The 16,166-nt window shown below is 44.9% G+C and overlaps 1 protein-coding gene across 7 annotated transcripts in view; it reads left to right on the plus strand.

Moving 5' to 3' along the window:
• Nucleotides 1-16,166, plus strand: part of ptprt (protein tyrosine phosphatase receptor type T) — a 119,819-nt gene that overhangs the window by 22,892 nt on the left and 80,761 nt on the right. For all 7 annotated transcript variants that reach the window (XM_086117121.1, XM_086117122.1, XM_086117123.1 and 4 more), the window contains exons 6-8: nucleotides 1,061-1,176; nucleotides 1,522-1,696; nucleotides 9,569-9,862. In XM_086117121.1, the coding sequence (XP_085973247.1) occupies nucleotides 1,061-1,176; nucleotides 1,522-1,696; nucleotides 9,569-9,862 (585 nt within the window). The remainder of the gene's footprint in view (nucleotides 1-1,060; nucleotides 1,177-1,521; nucleotides 1,697-9,568; nucleotides 9,863-16,166) is intronic.

Genomic DNA, 16,166 nt, shown 5'->3' on the forward strand with positions numbered 1-16,166 from the left:
TGTGTGTGTGTGTGTGCGTGTGTGTGTGTGTGTAAGCAGATGATACTCAGTGGGGCCACACAGTTGTGCAGGGTCAGCTATTACAACACGCACACACGCATGGATGCACACACACACACACACACACACACACACACACACGCACTCACACCCACACACACACACACACAGATTGCAAGGCTTGTAGACAGATTGCATAGAGGCAGGAAGAAGGTCCTAACGCAGGGTCTTCATCGCTCACATTTGACAAGAAACTCGCCGGCAACAAACTGGAAGCAGCGGGCCTCTCATGTACCATAATTACGCCATATTGAATACATACGTGCCTCTATTGTACCATATTGTACATCACATATACACCTCTGCTGTGGCGTATTTGCATCATATTTAATATTTTCATTTCAATTAAAGTCACATATTGATCACATTTCAGGTTGAATGTAACATGTTCACTTCTAATGTTGCCTGTGTGCATCCTCATGGAAAAACATGTTTTTCACCGTGCACTTAATTGAACGGTGTTTGTTTGTTTTTTCTTCTTTCTTCTTTCTACCCACATTCTTGCTGCTGGAGGCTGTAAATTTCCCCAGTGTGGGACAAATAAAGGATATCTTAATCTTAATCTTAATGAGTGCGTACTTCTCTCATTTAGCATCGTGACATCATATTTAATGTGCATACATGTTTATCGAAGGCCATTGACATCACATTTGATGTGACATATTTACACGACATTTAATGTTTTGTACAAATACATCCAATTTAAAGTCTGTACACCTCAGATTTAATTATGCGCTTCATAGTTAACGTGTACACCACTAAATTAGCATATTGAGTTCAGATTGAACATCGCACATCTTATTCAATGTTGTACGCACCTCTAATGTTCGTCATACTTTGTGTATACTTGCCTCATGCATCTTACTTACAGTCCGCCATCTGGAATGTTCTGCGCACCACTAATGACCGTCGTTACAATCCGGCGCGCGGGCGAATGATGGCGGCCAATTTCCCTCCGGTTTGATGTCATTGAGCACGTTTGTTTTTTTTGCGCTTTCAGGAAAGGCGCCTCACTTCCTGCGTCTTCAGAACGTGGAGGTCAACGTGGCTCAAAATGCCTCCTTCCAGTGCACGGCGGGGGGCAAGTGGTCTCAACACGATAAACTCTGGCTGCAGGTTCGTACGTCTTTCTTGTCACCAACTTGTTCTTTTTATTTAGTTGTTTATTTTCAACGAGATACAGTTACATATTTCCTAATAATGTTACAAAAGCCTGAAAAAGAAGCACAGCATTCCAAACGTGTCAAATCCGGGGCAAAATTAAATAAACGAAAAGCAAAGAATAAAATAAAAATATAAATAAATAAACACATGTGTCAAATGGTGACGGCAGTGTGCTTGCTGTCCAAAAGCGTGAAAAAGAGGCCCAGCGTGTGCGACTTCTTCTGGCATTTGGTACGTTAGCTTTGCTCGCTAAGGCGGCTAATGCGGCTAACGCTTGTGCGCTTGTGCCGTGCGCAGCAGTGGAACGGCAAAGACACGGCCCTGATGGTGACGCGGGTGGTCAACCACCGCCGCTTCTCGTCCACCGTCAGCGTGGGCGACACGTCGCAGCGCGGCACCGGTCGCTACCGATGCGTCATCCGCACTGACGGGGGCTCCGGGGTCTCCAACTACGCCGACCTCATCGTCAAAGGTAAGAGCGCTTCCTTTTCTTACGTCCTTTTGTAACATTTCAAACACGTCTTCCTCACATAGCCACTGTCAAAACACCCAGAAGGACCCTCCGTCTCCTCCACAGTCTCTACTTGGCTGCCGTGCTCCATTTTTTTTGGGCTTGCCCTGAGTCTCACCTCAGGATAAAATCCTTTTCAGCGCTTTGTTTTTTTTTTCTTGCCCTTTGTCCAATCTCAGGATCAAATTTGTCTTTGTACCGCGGTGGTACAAAGACAAATTGCTCTTAGTGCTCTCAGTGTCCACTTGACTGCAGCAATCCATTTTCTGGTTGTCCTCAGTCTCCTCTCTGGATAAAACGTACCTGCGCCCTTTGGGTTTTTTTTTTTTTTTGTGGACCTTAGTGTCATCTCAGGATAAAATTTGGTTCTTTGTGTGTGAGCCTGCGACAGCTGAATGGCATTTGCAGTCATTTTGTTGCGGAAGGATGATTGGAGTTTAGGCTTTTTTTGAGTTGATGAATGATTCATCGATTATTATAAAAGTTGTGGAGAGTTGTTAATTGTTACACCGCTAAGAAATTTTCCAGCCCTCTGAAACCCTAGCTTGAAATTCAGCGTCTCTCGCTCAGGGACATTTTCAAAATAGACAACAAAAGGTCCGTTTGGTTGTTTAATTTCCCCCCTGCCATGTTTGCAGGCACTCCAGACGCACAACCTTTTGTGTACAACCCATCAAATAGTCCATTTGACGTAATATATTCCCTTGAACGCATGCAGAGAGGCTGTCGTCAAATAAAAAGGCCTCAAATGTCATCTCCTGGCTGCTCAATAAAGCAGGAACAGAATCTTCCCAACAGGAAGTATCCTGCCGAGCGACTTATTGATGCGGCGAGGAGGTCGCGGGCTCATAATGTCGTTGCGCGGCCGCTGATGGAATTACGGCGGCGCGACGATCGCTCGCAGTCAGCTGTAATGACATCCCGTGTCCCGCCCCCTCCCGCCTCGCTCCTCGATAATGCTGAGCCTCCATCTTGACACGTTGCCTCCGAGCAGGAAAATCAGCCTCCAGCCAGGCAGCGGCGCCTCAACAAAACAAGCCAATAATAATTGTCAAACTTTTCCTTACAATTTGTTCTTTTGCGCCCAGAGTCGAAACATGATGTTCCATCTCAGGCGGCGGCCATTTTGACTTGGCCTCGCCACTCGCTGCCAACTGAAAAATGACATCCCCGTGTCGGGCTGGCTCAGCTTACCAACATCACATGAGCAAACCCGGGAAACAGGTGAGCCGTTACCTGAGTCTACCTGGCACCGTGATGTCATTTTAAGTCGACAAGAAGTGGCCGTACAAAATGGCCCCCTCCTGAGCTGGATCAAAACAGGCGGATTTTTATGCTTCATTCATGTACCAAAAACTCAATATTCATCATAATACCGCATTTCGACGAATTGGGGCGCATATCATTGTTGAGAAAGTGTTTGACTTGACTTTCCCTTCAAAGTAATGTCTTTTTCATGGTGAATGCCAAATTGGGTCCTTGGGACTTGGCAGCATGTCATTGGTCTATCATGAGTAAACCCCCCAAAAATGTCTCGGTTGCCATTTTCGGGTCCTTTTGTCCATTTCCAGGTGCCCTTCAAAGACGAGCTCCTCGGAAAGATTTTTTTTCCGGATCGCTACCAAATTTGAAACGCGGACGCTAGACAGATGGACAACGCTCAATTGTCAAGCATTTGAGCTTCGGCTGTTGCATATGGGCGGAGCATGGCCTCACTGCTGTGTTCTGTTCTATCTGCATATTTGCTTTGAATGTCTTTAACCCTTTAATGGTCACAAAAGATGTTGGAATTTGGAGGCAGTTGGAGTGCGTGAGCCTGTGTGTGTGTGTGTGTGTGTGTCTGCTTTCGTGTGTCTACACGCATGTGTACCCGCGAGCGTGTCACGTTCTGATGAGTTCAGGGACCCAAACTGTCATTACCATCTGTTAGCACGACACACACTCATGCAATGTGTGTGTATGTTTTTGTGTGTGTGTGTGTGTGTGTGCCTGCGAAGCTCAGGTGTTGTTAGCCATGCGTTGTGCCAGGGGAAATAGTCCATGATGCCATCAGTGAACAATATCGCACAAACGCACCCACCCTCTTGAAGCCTCTCGTATATTTGTGTGTGTGTGTGTGTGTGTGTGTGTGTGTGTGTCTGCATGCATGGACGCGCTGCTAAATCTGGCTCCTCTGTTATCATCCCTCTGGCAACATTTGTGTGTGTTTTTTTTTTTTTCCAGATTCCGATGCTAACTTTAGATTTTTGAGATGTATGCACCTGTGCGTGTCCTTAAGCATTAAAATCAATGTGCGTGTGTGTGTGAGTGTGTGTGTCCGTTCGTACTCCTGTGTGGCTAAGTGAAATCAGGGTTAATTAGTCTTTAGAGCACTCAGGTGTGACCATGCCAAAGAGGCTCGCTATGTGTGTGTGTGTGTGTGCGCGCGCGCGTGTGTGTGTGTGCAAGTGGGAGTTCCACATTCCGGCCTTGCAAATATATGGAGCATGATCACATTCTGTTTTTGTTCTCGAATGAATTTGAACTTTGGAAACTGCATTGTTGTCGTGGTTGCCAAAGACTCCCAATCAATTCACGGACCAGAAAATGACCTCGATGTGGACACTTTAAAGTACAGTCGAAGTTTTCCCGTTTCTTTTGAGGCATTGGCTCCTGACGCAAGACTTACGATGTCTCAAGATAGACATGTCAACCGAATTTGACATCGCTGAGTCCAAGTGGCTTCAAGCGCGGATTTTTTCAAAACATTCAATTAGGATCCAACAGCTGTCGTCAAATTTGCAGCGATGCTTTGAGGGCTGAATCTTCAAAACAAAATCCAGGTGATTGTAACTAGTAATGGCATGCTGTAGAAGCGTTTCTTGAGACCTTTTTTTGTTGTTGTCTATCTACTAATGACAGACATGTCTATCCTGAACATTAAGTTGCTAAGTTAAATTGGCATTAGGGACTACGTTTAAAATAAAATCCAGTTGCACACAATTGAGTCGGCTGAACCTAAAATGTGCTTCAAACCATGAAGGCAGATTTTTGCTTTTTTGGCTCTGGCTTATTGAGAGTTTTTTTGTGGGTTCACACAGCAAAGACATGCCAATCAAATTTCATATTGCTGAGTGAGACTGACGTTGGAGGCTCAATTAGAAAAAAAAAAGATTTTCCCCTAAAATGGCAACTATCATAAGCTAAATGACACACTGTCTGTGTCTTGAGGGAATTGGCCTTGAGACTTTGTTGTGGGTCTCATGATAAACATATTGACCAAATATTGCTCAGATTGGTATCACAAACATTTTTTGTTCAATCAGTTGGGTGCAACTAAGCACATTTTGCCTAAAATGTCTGGTTTGCACGAACATGTCTTCCTGTGTCTTTTGGGGCATGGTCTTTTGAGACTTTTTAAAATTTTTCTTTTTTTTGGTGGGTCCACTCATGAGAAACATGTCTACTAAATTTAATGCTTTTGCAGTCAGTTTTTGTAAACTCTAGTTTTGCAGTAATGAACAATTGAACCTTTTAGACCAAAATTGGCTGACTTCCTTTGTCTTTTGGAAATGGACTTTTTGAGTCTACCAATTATCTTAATCCCATCTCAAACTGGCTTTGGAAGCTGTATTTTTGCCTGCCAAATTTAGCCGAAAATGTCCAGTTTATACCAAAATGGTGGACTTCTCGTGTCTTTTGGGACATGGTTTTTGAGGCTTTTTTTTTGTTTTGGTTTTCTACTCATAATCAACTGGTCTACCAAGTTTCATATTGCAAGGTGAAATTGGTTTTGAGGGCTGCAATTTTTTTTTCTGTTTTCAAACCAGCTTGGCACAACTAAGCAATTGAACCTTAACTGTCCGGTTAGGACCAAATTGGCTGACTTCCTGTTTCTTTTGGGTCATGGCTTCCTGAGACTTTTTTTCTTTTTTTTTTTTGGTCTGTTCTGACGTGATAGTGTGCTTTTCCATTTCGTGTGGCTCAGTCAAACTGGCTGCGGGGGCTGAATTTTCAAATATTTGGCAGTGTTGTGTCGATGCATCACAGTGTGTAGTTTGTGTCGTCCTGCTTTTGTTGTGTCGTTGTGTATGTGTGTGTGTCGTCTGTCCGTCAGCGATAAGACTCGGTAGGGTGGAGCTTAGATACACACCTGCCAATCAAAACCAGTGGAGGTGCGTGTGTGTGCATGTGCCTGTGTGTGTCCTTCTCCAGATACTCCTGGTGGTCCTGAAACTGATTATGGTCCCAAAATAAAATCCCCTGTGTGTGTGTGTGTGTGTGTGTGTGTGTTGCTTTGCCCACATACATCTTCCATATATTTGTCCACATAATAAAAATCAATAGACGCGTGGACAGTACTGGATCTGTGGAGGCCCATTGGGCTCTGCAGTCCGCCCACAGTCCTCCTTTAGAAGCCCGCACAGCAGCGCCACCACGTGTCCGCTCTCAACAACAACAACAGCAACAACAACCGCGGCTAGAGAGAGCAACTCGTGTGGAAATTGTGATTGGAAGGAGGAAATAAATATGTCAGATGTCCACATTGATGTTGTAATCCTGTTTTGTGGAATAAAAAAAAGGGTGGAATGAGTCCAGCCCATGGTGGAGTTGTAGTGGATCCACATTTCGATATTAATTCTGTCTTGAAAAATTGAGCATAATGAAAAAGTTGGAAATTTGGGAAGCGTGAGAATGGTTGCTTTATATGTCCAGACTGAGCTGAACAGTTTCATGTTGACGTGCGAAATATGCGAAAGTTTGCTCTTCGATGTTTCACACACAAATGTGGAAAAAAAGAGGCTGTCTTCTTGTTTCCAGGCCAGGAAGTTGTAAAGTCAGTGGCATCGTTGATATTCCGTGACCATCCTTCCTTTTCTTTCATGTGCATCGCCCTCTGTGTGTGCGTGCATGTGTGTGTGTGCGTGTGTGTTTTGTGTGTGATAGCAAGATAGGACACTTCTTAGAGAATTTCTGAGGAGGAATATAAGTAATGCATGACCAGGTATGAGCTAGAGAGGATGACTGAGGAAGAGGAGCAGAGGGGTGAAAAGTTGAAACAAATCAAGCGGAGAAAGAACATGGAAACATGAGCACAAGTGACTTGGTAGGGTTTCAAGCATTCGGCAGTCAAAAGTTGGGTTTCACGTACAGTTTGGCTGACAGAGTTGCCGTTCCAAGGTCGGAAACAAGGCTTCGGCTTTCAAGCCTTAGTTTGGCTTTCAAATTAGGGTTTCGAGTCAAAGTTAGGGTTTCAAGGAACGGTTTCAGACCCGTGTTAGGGTTTCAAGTTGAGGTTTCACACCTGGCTTTCAAATGACAGTTTCCAGACCGGATTAGAGGAACGTGCACACCTCCGTGCAAGCACGCACACACGCGCACAATGTGCACACTTAACAGTGTGAGTTCGACTTGAGCACTTGAGAATAAACGACTCCTCCAGACACTTGCCAGCAGCTGTCAATCAAACACACACACACACACACACACACACACGCACACACGCACAAGAGCTCACTCAAGCTAACAGGCTGCTGGCAGATCGTTAAAAGAGCTTGATTTGTGCCGATTGTGTTTATTTCTGTTCTGCACAGTGGTGGGTGCTTTGAGATGCGAGCACAATTTGTTCCATGAGTATGCATGTAACTCAAAGTGCTCACATCTCAAAAAAATCTTTCCTCATTGAAATGAATGGAAATGCACTTTCTAAAAACAAACAAAAAAAATCATGTTTTGTTGAGGACAAAAGCACTTGGTCATATTTGACTTCATAAAAACCTGAACTTCATTAGAATGGTTTTGAATAGGGCTAATTGCTTGCCGCTTCTACTGTGCATGACTTGGCCACCAGAGGGCAGTCTCACAGTTATGCAGACAAATGAAGAAGAGTTGCACAAAGGAAATGAAATGAATGGAAGGTCAGTGGAGCCCTGCACACTAGCACTTCGATAGCCACCTGTGCACTCCTCGATTTTTTTTTTTTAAAATGTTTCAATATTTAGATTTTTTTTCCCACTCATTTCGCCCCACCTATGCCTATGCCGTTTTTGCCGTTTTTTTGGAAGATAGTTTTTTTTAGGTTTAATTCCCCCCGCGTCCCCCCACCACTGGATTTTAACGAACAATCACTATAAATGTTGATTTTCACAATTTGCGGGCTAGCCCGGTCCCCATTCCTTGCAAATATTTACATATATGATACAGACGAAATGAAGCATCTAAAAAAAATTATTAGAAAATTGCATTCTACTACATTGCGATGCCGATGTGAGTTCGATTAATTGTTCAGCCCTACTTTCCCCTTTAAAGTAACCAATATGAATTGATGTTAAGTTTGCTCTTGTCATTTAGTGGTGGGGCTATGAAATGCATTCCTGTCTTGAATTTTCAATTCAGTCTAAGATTAAAAAAAAAAAACAAGTCCAGGCACTTGTATCTCAAGGCACCATTGTGTTGCTTGCGGTTGCGTAAAGGTGTGAGCGAGTGTGTGTTTGTGTGTCTATACTTGAGTGAGTGATTGACAGTTGGCTGGCTGGGCCCGCAGACTTCATCCATAAATTGTATTCATAAATATTCCGAAGCGGCCTTGAGGGAAGCCAAATATACGGGTCAGTGCACCTTCTCCCACATGTTAATAAAGCCAGTCAGCGTATAAATCTAAATCCAAATATAAATATGAGTAGAAATATATAAGTGTGTGTGTGCGTGCTTGAAATTGAAGTCGTAAAGCAGCCAAAAGCTTTTAGATGTGACAGCCTGCTTCTCGACTTGCTGTCAACAAACGTGACAAATGAGTTTTACAGCTAAACACTTTTCACTTCTTACTTTTGATCAAACATTTCTTCTTTTTTGTTGTCTTATTTTTTATTTTTATTTTTATTTTTTTGCTCCTTTCACTTCACATTAGCGGCACTCAACGTTGAGCCCGTGGCAGCCTGGCCTTTGACGGACAGCTCGGGCAGCTTGAAAGATCACGATTGGTTTTATCGGCATGAGGAGAACTTCCGATGCCGCAAAATTGTCCACTTCAAACCAAACCGCTGGACTGTCTGAAGCTCTTAAGGCTTGGATTGAGACTTTTTTGTGGGTCTACTTATGATAGAGATGTTGACCAAATTCATCAGGTTGATCAGCAAAATTATCTTTGGAGGGCTCACTTAAAAAAAAAATCTATCTGCAGGGTGTTATCAGGATCATTAAACTTTGCTGCCATGTTGCTTCAAACCAAAATGTCAATCTTCCTGTATCTTTTCAGCTATCACCTCTTAAAACTTTTTTTTCTACTCATGATAAACATGTCACCAAATTTCATGTTGCTAAGACTGGCTTTAGGATCTGAACTATTTAAAAATTCCTTATGGTGTTACCAGGTTGCATCAAACTCTGCTGGCATGCCAATTCACATCAAAATGGCAGCCTTCTAGAGTTGTTTTATTTCCAGACATGGCTTCTTAGACTTTTTTTTTGTTTTTTGTTGGGCACTCATGGTTTATTACATTCGATGTTGCTAAGTCAAACTGGCTTCAGGGGCGGCATTTTTAAAATTTCTGCAAGGCACTAAACTTTGCTGCCATGTCTCCTTGATACTTTTTTGTGGCTCTTCTCATGATAGACGTTCAAATTGCTGAGGGCTGGATTTTAAAAATAATCGAGGGCGAGCTTCCAGCGCCAGGTTTTGGCGCTGCGGCTGCTGCTAAACCTAAACGGCGATTTATGAGTATTGGGAAAGACGTGCAAATGTCGATTTATGTAGCCCAAGATTAACAAGGACAAATAAATGAAGCGTTCCTAAGAGCGCCGTAGCTCCTAATAATTTACTATTTATTTTTTGGATGTTTTTGTTACATTTCACAGCGCCGCCCACCCCCATCGCTCCACCTGAGCTCCTGGCCGTGGGCGCCACCTACCTGTGGATCAAGCCCAACGCCAACAGCATCATCGGTGACGGTCCCATCATCCTAAAGGAGGTGGAGTACCGCACCACCTCGGGAAACTGGGCCGAGACCCATGTGGTGGACGCGCCCACCTATAAACTGTGGCACTTGGACCCCGATGTGGAGTATGAGATCAAGGTGTTGCTGTCCAGACCCGGAGAAGGGGGGACGGGACCCCCGGGACCGCCTCTGGTCACCAGAACCAAATGCGCTGGTATGTGATTCACTTCTCATCTAAATTGCAATCTTCCTGTGCCTTGTGAGACTTTTTTGTTGGTTGAATTATGATAGACATGTCTGCCAAATTTCAGTTGGAGTCAAACTGACTTCCGGGCTGCGTTTTCTTTTAAATCCAGTTTGCTGCAACTGAGCCTTTTGAGCCACAAATGTCTGCCTCAAACCAAAATGGCCGCCTTCTTGGGTGTTGCGGGGCCTTAAGACTATTTTGTGAGTGTACTTATGATAACCACGTATCAAATTTCATGTTGCAAAGTCAAACTGGTTTCAGGGGCTGCATTAAAAAAAAAAGAAATCTATTTTGGGTGTAAATATTGCAGATTCTCGGTGGGCTTGGAACAGTAAACAAGGTTTGACTGCCGTAATTTTTTCCGTGGTCTCTGCACGGAGTGGTTCCGATTTCCTTTAGTGTCTTTTAGCTCTTTTTGGAGCGCGTGAACACCAACGTGATGAATGAGGAACATTGAATCCAAAACGGCGTCCGCCGGGGAAACGCGGCAGCAGCGGTGGAAATCAATCTTGCTGCCTCCCCGTCCCCCCCACCGTCCTCCTTGTCCTCTTTTGCCGCTCCTCTCGCCTCCCTGGTTACTTTAAATTGTTGTTAAACTCGAGTCACCATTCAGCAACTCAACACTTAATTGACCCAATTTATGCTGAACCTTAAAATCATCTGTCCTCTCAAAAAAATAAGACAAAAAAAGCCTAATAGAAGGATTTTTGGGAGGGGCGGGGGGATTCAGAAGCGATGAGTAGCCATATAAAGTGCAAAAAGAGAAAGGCGGCCAATGAGGAGGCGATCGAGGTTGAGGTTGGCGAGGTTAAGCACTTGAAGGCGCCGTCTAATTGGCTGACAAAGGAAGAGTGACGGGCCCCCCCGGCTCACCTCCCACCCGGAGGGAGGTGACGGCAAATGTCAGGGAAAACGTCGCAATCGGCCTCGTTAGGATAATGTCCTTCGGCCAATTAGAGCCTCCTGGGTCCCATCGCAAGGAGAGAGAAACAGAATTTTATTTTTTAACTCCCGCTGGCTCATCTGAAACGTCCCCCCCACCACGCCCCCCCCCCCCAAAAAAAAGAAGCCGTAAAAAGCAAATGGATTGATGAAAGCCGTGGGATGGATGCGTCGTAAAGTCACATCAAAATGTCTTTTTTCAAGCGCGCTCTCGTCAATCTTTACTGCCGCAGCCCGTCCAACTTTTCATCTTGTTTTTAGGACGATAGTTGGTTTAGATTACCGAAGGTATCCGCAGACCGGTTGCCAATCAATGTCAGGACGCGTACAGATCAAGATTATTTTAGCGAACCAAAACTAACCCAAAAACTAAAAATTGAAAAAAATATTTCGCTCATGACATAAAAAATTAAAATGCTTTTAAAAATGAAAACGACGTGAAACTCAGGATAATAAAACAAACTACATTTATTGCAACCCCCCCCCAAACTAAAATAAAACGAATCCCAAAACTAATAAAAATTAAATAAGAATGAAGCATTTTTTGACAAAATAAAAATGAATGAAAACAAACCTGCTCTAAAAACGACCTATAATGAACCGATTTTGAAGTCAAAACGAAGTAAAAACTAACGATAATGAAAAAAATCCCAAACTCTTACAACCACAGGTAAAGGCAAACAACAAAAACATGATAAACAAAACGTGATACGTAACAATAAAAATGTATGACTGATAATGATGCCAAGTACCAGTGAGGCAGTGATGAAGAAGACGTTTGAGAGGTGGCGGCGTTACGAAGCCATTCTGCGCAAACTCCCAAATAATCTCAATAATAATCCCGTCAGCAGCTTTTGAAAAGCCGACCTTGCAAATCTGGCAGCAGGCTCAAAAGGCTGCTTTTTTTTTTCACCGTGGAGGTTTGACGACTGTTGACGCAAAGCCACTCAAGCTCGTGTCGACACGACGGTGCTATTTTAATGAGACTCCTGAAAAAAAAAAACAAGAGTTTGCCAAGAGTTATGTTGTGGTGGCACATTTCATATTTGGCGTCTTCATGCCGTATTATTAAAGCCGTTAAGAAAATATGACTTTTTTTTTAAATGTGAGGAAGCCAGTTTTTCATGACTCAAGTACATGTCAGATAAAATAACAAAACTTAACATTGGACCTTTTCTATCTCATTCAAGTCATTCCTGATTGAACATTTTGCAGAGATGCGGAGGAAAAAAAAATATTGGCAGCGTGGTAAAAAGTTCAAAGATGTTTGATCATTGGAGTGGAGAGAAGTCAAAATATTGATGATGTAATATTACAACAGCAAGAAGCTGTTGTTTTTGTCCTGGGCCAGTGGGCCGCTTTTAATGTCGAACCCTGTCAAAAGACAAGAGCCGAACAGATTTCAGGACATCTCGAAACTGCCCAAGTTTGAAGGTCAACACATGGAGGGGGGAAAAAAAACAAAACAAGCATTCCGACTCTGAAATTTGCGTGTCACGCTGCTCACATTACAGGTTGAGGAGAAACGGCACCATCTTTTTTTTTTTGTCCTCAGCGATGCCTCCTCTTTCTTGTCCGTTTCTTGTGTTACGTCTTGTGTAGTGTGTTGTGTGCGTGGCCTTCCTCTGCCCCCCCCCCCCCCCCCCCCGCGCACTGGCGCGCGTGCGCACTTTCCAATGCGTCTCTTTCCCCTGCAGCTCTTGGTGCTCGTTAGACGCCGGACAAAGAACAGAGGGGTCACTCAAGTCTCCTAATGAGCTCGCCGCGAACACACGCAACACAAACACACGCAAGGCCCCTTAGAACACGCGCACCACAGACGCACTTGAGGGTGCGTTCGGCGAACTCGATTCATCTCGGTTGCATCCCGAAGTGTGTCTGTGTTCAGTATAGGAAACGTTTCTGTTTTTTTTTTTTTTTTGGTTCCTCTCCCCCAACGTTGTTGGTTATTCTACCAAGATCTCGAACATTCTGCTGTCCGACATCATCAAAAATCCTCCAATATTCGGCCACATTCAAAATCTGCCGTTTGCCGACATTCTCTCAGTCAGCAAGAGTCTTTAAAATTCTACAATCTTCGCTAACATCCCATAATGTGGAGAACATGATCAAATATCTTTGTAGTGTAGCCAATTCAACGTCGGATTTGATAAATCATTGTATTCTGTTTTCAACTTGATTGGAATTGGGTTTGTAAATGAGTTCTGATTTACAAGATCGAGAGGTCGAGAAAACAAGGTCAATAACCCGACGGAGACTTGGCAATAAGGCGGTCGTCAAACACACGGCTAACTGATGAAACAACTGCAGCGGTTGTGCACGCTGGAGGGAAGGCCCTCCTCTGCCACCTGCTGGAGACACACAAGAACCCAATCGTGACACCGTCTGCTTTCATGGAGGACGACACACGTTTCCAAGGACTTAGACAATATCAAGTTGAACGAGGTCTCCAAACGATGAATCGATCAGCACAAATAACGATCAATTACCATGATTGGATTCATCGTTGCACCTGTACTGTCATCCAAATTGTTCATATGTCCCCTATGATCCTCCGACATTTCCAATGTCATGCAACATTCCGAATGGGGAAATATTTCCCAACAACTTTCTGCAATGTGGAACATTTCCATCGTTGGTCAACATTTGCCCCCACCTAGTTGAAAATCTTTCCGCTTTCTCTCACATCCTCCAAACTCGTATGACGTTCAGCAACGGTGAACTATACCAGCCTCTTCCCCCGTTCTCCAACATTGCTTCACGTCAAGATGTTCTCGAGAAAAACGGACAAAGCCGCAACCCGAAGGAAGCCGACGGATCTTTTCCAGGCTCCTTTGAATGTTTTTTGTCGGCGGGCGCCGGCGCCGGCTGACATTCCCTTCACGCCTCATTGCTCGTCTCTTGACTCCTCTCCTCCATGCGAACATCCCGCCATCATCGGCCCTCCCAACCCCTCCGGTCGCCCTCCCCCTTTGCTCCCCCATGGATACTAACTTTAGCGAAACTAGCTCGTTGCCCGGGTAACAAATCTGCCCCAACAGGCCAATTATGAAAGCAGACCAATTAAAGCCCAACCTGTGTGCTCTTTAATGCCTTTCATGCTGTCAGCCCGTTGGCTACCGCGCACACACACACACTCACACTCACACACACACACACACACACGAGCCTTATATATGAGCCATCAAAGAGTGAAGATGATTTTTCACATTTTATCCTCAAATAAGTTGCTCAGAGAGAGAGACAGACACACACACACACACACACAAACATATGCCTTTGGGCACACACAAACATGCTCACCCGCATGTGTATGTATCTGCACACTTTGTCCTCAAATTAAATTGCTCAGATACACAAACACACACACACACATAAATGCAAAAGTACACACACGTGCACATTCATGAACGTATGGGCACTGTGTAGGAAGCATATGAAATTCGAATTTTATTTATTTATTTATTCTTTACATTTTGTCCTCAAATACATTAATTAATCCAACGCGTTCAAACATAGACATGCACACACAGATGCACACAACGGTGCGCGTGCACACACAGGCCACGTCTGCTATTGCGAGGCCATCAGGTGATCCGATTTCTCCCTCATTAACGGTGCGCACAAGGGCTGCCTGTTGGTGGCCCTGTCTGGTGCTCTCACACACGCGCATACGCATGCGTCCCACGCGCATGCCCTTGCACACACGCGCCCACACTCGGGGATCCAAATAGCCCCTTATCTCGCTGCAGACGGCAGACATCAATGGTGTGTAACTACAAAGGTGTGGCATGAATAGAAAGACACACTCCAACGAGACGCCAATAAAGGAAAACTGAGAGAAATAACAGGACCTTGGTCAACTCTGAGTGCCTGTGCGTGTGCCTGTGTGCGTGCGTGCGTGCGTGCGTGCGTGCGCCTGTGTGCGCCTGTGTGCGTTTGAGATGCAACTGTTGGTGTTCGGTTGCAAGAAGACGGCGGGAGAGACGAAAAGGCAAACGCAAGAGCACAAAAAGACTTGGAAGCTGCGATTGGATTTTGACCACTGGAGTTTGTTGGTGATTTGACACAACTTTCCAAGGTTGACCTCAATGTCCCTCAGGAGATGACACTTTACTCGGCTTCTATTTTGAAAGGCAAAATCGGGTTTTAGTCCGTCCGTTTGTCTGCTCACCCAGCCGTCCGGCCATGCATCTGTCATCCACCCACCCAAATGTTCATCTGGCCATCCAGCCTTCCGTCCATCCATCTGTACTTCCAGTCTTCCATCCATCCATTTATCCATCCAGCCTTCTGTCCATCCATTCATCTGTATGTCCGCCCGTCTATCCAGAATTCAGTCCATCCAGCCTTCCTTTCGTCCGGCCATCCATCCATCCATGCATCCCTCCATCCATCTGTCTCTCCGTCCGTCCATCTCACCTTCTGTCCATCCAGCCTTCCATCCATCCATCCATTTTCCAGCCTTCTGTCCATCCATCCATCCATCCATCCATCCATTCGTCCATCCATCTATCCAGCCGTCTGTGCATCCATCCATCTGTATGTCCCTCCGTCTATCCAGCATTCAGTCCATCCAGCCTTCCGTCCATCCATCTGTACTTCCAGTCTTCCATCCATCCATTCATCCATTCATCCATCCATTTATCCATCCAGCCTTCTGTCCATCCATTCATCTGTATGTCCGCCCGTCTATCCAGAATTCAGTCCATCCAGCCTTCCTTTCGTCCGGCCATCCATCCATCCATGCATCCCTCCATCCATCTGTCTCTCCGTCCGTCCATCTCACCTTCTGTCCATCCAGCCTTCCATCCATCCATCCATTTTCCAGCCTTCTGTCCATCCATCCATCCATCCATCCATCCATTCGTCCATCCATCTATCCAGCCGTCTGTGCATCCATCCATCTGTATGTCCCTCCGTCTATCCAGCATTCAGTCCATCCAGCCTTCCGTCCATCCATCTGTACTTCCAGTCTTCCATCCATCCATTCATCCATTCATCCATCCATTTATCCATCCAGCCTTCTGTCCATCCATTCATCTGTATGTCCGCCCGTCTATCCAGAATTCAGTCCATCCAGCCTTCCTTTCGTCCGGCCATCCATCCATCCATCTGTCTCTCCGTCCGTCCATCTCACCTTCTGTCCATCCAGCCTTCCATCCATCCATTCATTCATCATCCATCCATCCATCCAACCATCTATCCAGCCTTCTGTGCATCCATCCATCTGTATGTCCCTCCGTCTATCCAGCATTCAGTCCATCCAGCCTTCAGTCCATCCATCCATCCAGTCAAATGTTTCAAATGTGCCCAGTGCAGGCTTCAT

Source organism: Hippocampus guttulatus, chromosome 8 (assembly GCF_054856545.1).
Source record: "Hippocampus guttulatus isolate MCC_2025c chromosome 8, RoL_Hgut_1.0, whole genome shotgun sequence".
Lineage (NCBI taxonomy): Eukaryota > Metazoa > Chordata > Actinopteri > Syngnathiformes > Syngnathidae > Hippocampus > Hippocampus guttulatus.